Genomic DNA, 2027 nt, shown 5'->3' with positions numbered 1-2027 from the left:
ATATATATATATATATATATATATATTTACAACTTGAGCAATGCAACATACTAAACACCAATTGCTTGTCCATGGATAATATTGAAGGCATTTATGAAGACTTGGGTAGCGGCATGCAGAAACTCAAACGCGCCAGCAAAGATTGTGATTCCTACAGGAGCATTTTTGGTGGGACCTGTTGTGTTCCAAGGGCCATGTAAAAGCTCGGAGCCAATAGTTATTGAGGTTCAGGGTACTGTGAAGGCCACGACCGACGTCAGTGACTACTCTTCCCCGGAATGGTTCTCCTTTGAATTCGTCAATGGATTGGTTCTCACCGGCAAAGGAACTTTCGACGGCCAAGGGCCGAAGGTTTGGCATTACAATGACTGCAAGACAAACCCCAACTGCCAACATCTCGCATCCGTAAGCTAGCACTTGCAATAATTTAATTTTTATAATCAGTAGTCCGATCATATTAAAATCATATCAAAATTTAAATAAAAAAAAACGATCCATCTCACCTATATCTCAAGAATTATAGTGTCATTCTCATTTTGTTTCTCAAAAACTATAAAAATGTAACTTTATTTCTTGAATTTTGGATGAGTCCATGTTAATCCATCTACTAGAATTTTTAGAAAAAACAACAAACAGTTAAAAGAGGAGGTTGAGTGTGGTCACATGACATTTTTCTGTTTATTTTTAATAGAAATTGTAACAATAAAATCATGATCTCACTTAACTCTCTCTATCTTTGTATGTTCTTAACGAAAATTCTAAAAGATGGAGTTAAATGAGACTAATTCACAATTTATTAAGAGTGAAATGAGAGATTTTAAAAGTCAAAAAGTAAAGTGAGAATGACATCGAAATTTACAGACACAAGTGAAATAATCCTTAAAATAAATATAACAACAAACTAATGATTAATGATCACGTAAAAAAAATTAATGTTGTAATAATAATTGGATTTCTTTTTTATGTATTGCAGTCACTGAGGTTTAGTAATGTGAACAACGCATATGTTGAGGGGATCACATCCTTGAACAGCAAATGGTTCCACTTTTTCATTTATGAGAGCAAAAACATTACTCTCAATAATGTTAAGATAACCGCTCCAGCTGAAAGCCCAAACACCGACGGCATTCATATAAGCGCTTCGACTTCTGTCAATGTTACTAATACCGCCATTGCAACCGGTGATGACTGCATTGGCATAGTTCAAGACTGCCACAATATCTACATCACTAACGTCACTTGTGGTCCAGGACATGGCATTAGGTAATTCACACCCACTTGAATAGAGTTCAAATATTAAAACATGAAAAAGTCGATTAAAATGTATCTCAAATATTTTAAATGATGTGTTATAATGTGGTTGATTAGATACCGTTATACTTGTAGATTTTGACAATATTTTCAATTGTTTTTCAAAATTTATACATCTCTTCTAGTTTTGAATATGATTATATGGGCTAATCATGTGCCATATTTTTGGGTGGTTCTGGGACAGTGTTGGTAGCCTTGGAAAATGGTCTTACGACAAGGGTGTCAGCAACATCGTTGTAAGAAACTGCACATTAGTTAACACAACGAATGGTGCCAGAATCAAGACTTGGGGTGGGACAACTTCAGGTGAAGCGACTGGCATCATCTATGAAAATATTGTAATGAAGAATGTGAAAAACCCCATCATCATTGATCAGAACTACGGTCGCAAAAACCAAGTAAGTCCAGTAATTAGTTTCAAAAACCAAAATCGTGTTTGATTGGTAGGTCTTGACCCATGCATAACAAAAAATTTCACTGCACGTTTGTTTCACGTGTCTGAAACTATGATTCTAATTATGCTAAAATATTATTCTTTCACAAAAAATTTAAATAAAAAAAAATTCACACCAATAATTTTCTCACAAAATTTAAACTCAGAATCAAATTTATTGACTTAAACGCGTTAACCAAACGAGCCATCAGTATTCAAAAACCCCCAAATTTATGATTTGCTCTTGACAATTTGAACGTTTCTGTTATAGTAAAAAAAAAAA

At 34.1% G+C, this 2027-nt stretch overlaps 1 protein-coding gene across 1 annotated transcript; it reads left to right on the top strand.

The window, feature by feature from the left end:
* Window positions 1–87: 87 nt before the first annotated feature.
* Window positions 88–1709, top strand: LOC21383904 (exopolygalacturonase clone GBGE184; the record flags this gene model as incomplete). The annotated part of the gene is made up of 3 exons (XM_010092458.2): window positions 88–405; window positions 974–1263; window positions 1496–1709. Coding segments are annotated over 3 exons (822 nt in total), but the record flags the coding sequence as incomplete, so codon positions are not given.
* Between the last annotated feature and the right edge of the window lie 318 nt (window positions 1710–2027).

The sequence above is a fragment of the Morus notabilis genome, unplaced genomic scaffold, assembly GCF_000414095.1.
Source record: "Morus notabilis unplaced genomic scaffold, ASM41409v2 Scaffold9642, whole genome shotgun sequence".
Classification (NCBI taxonomy): domain Eukaryota; kingdom Viridiplantae; phylum Streptophyta; class Magnoliopsida; order Rosales; family Moraceae; genus Morus; species Morus notabilis.
This window is presented reverse-complemented; position numbering and strand designations above follow the sequence as displayed.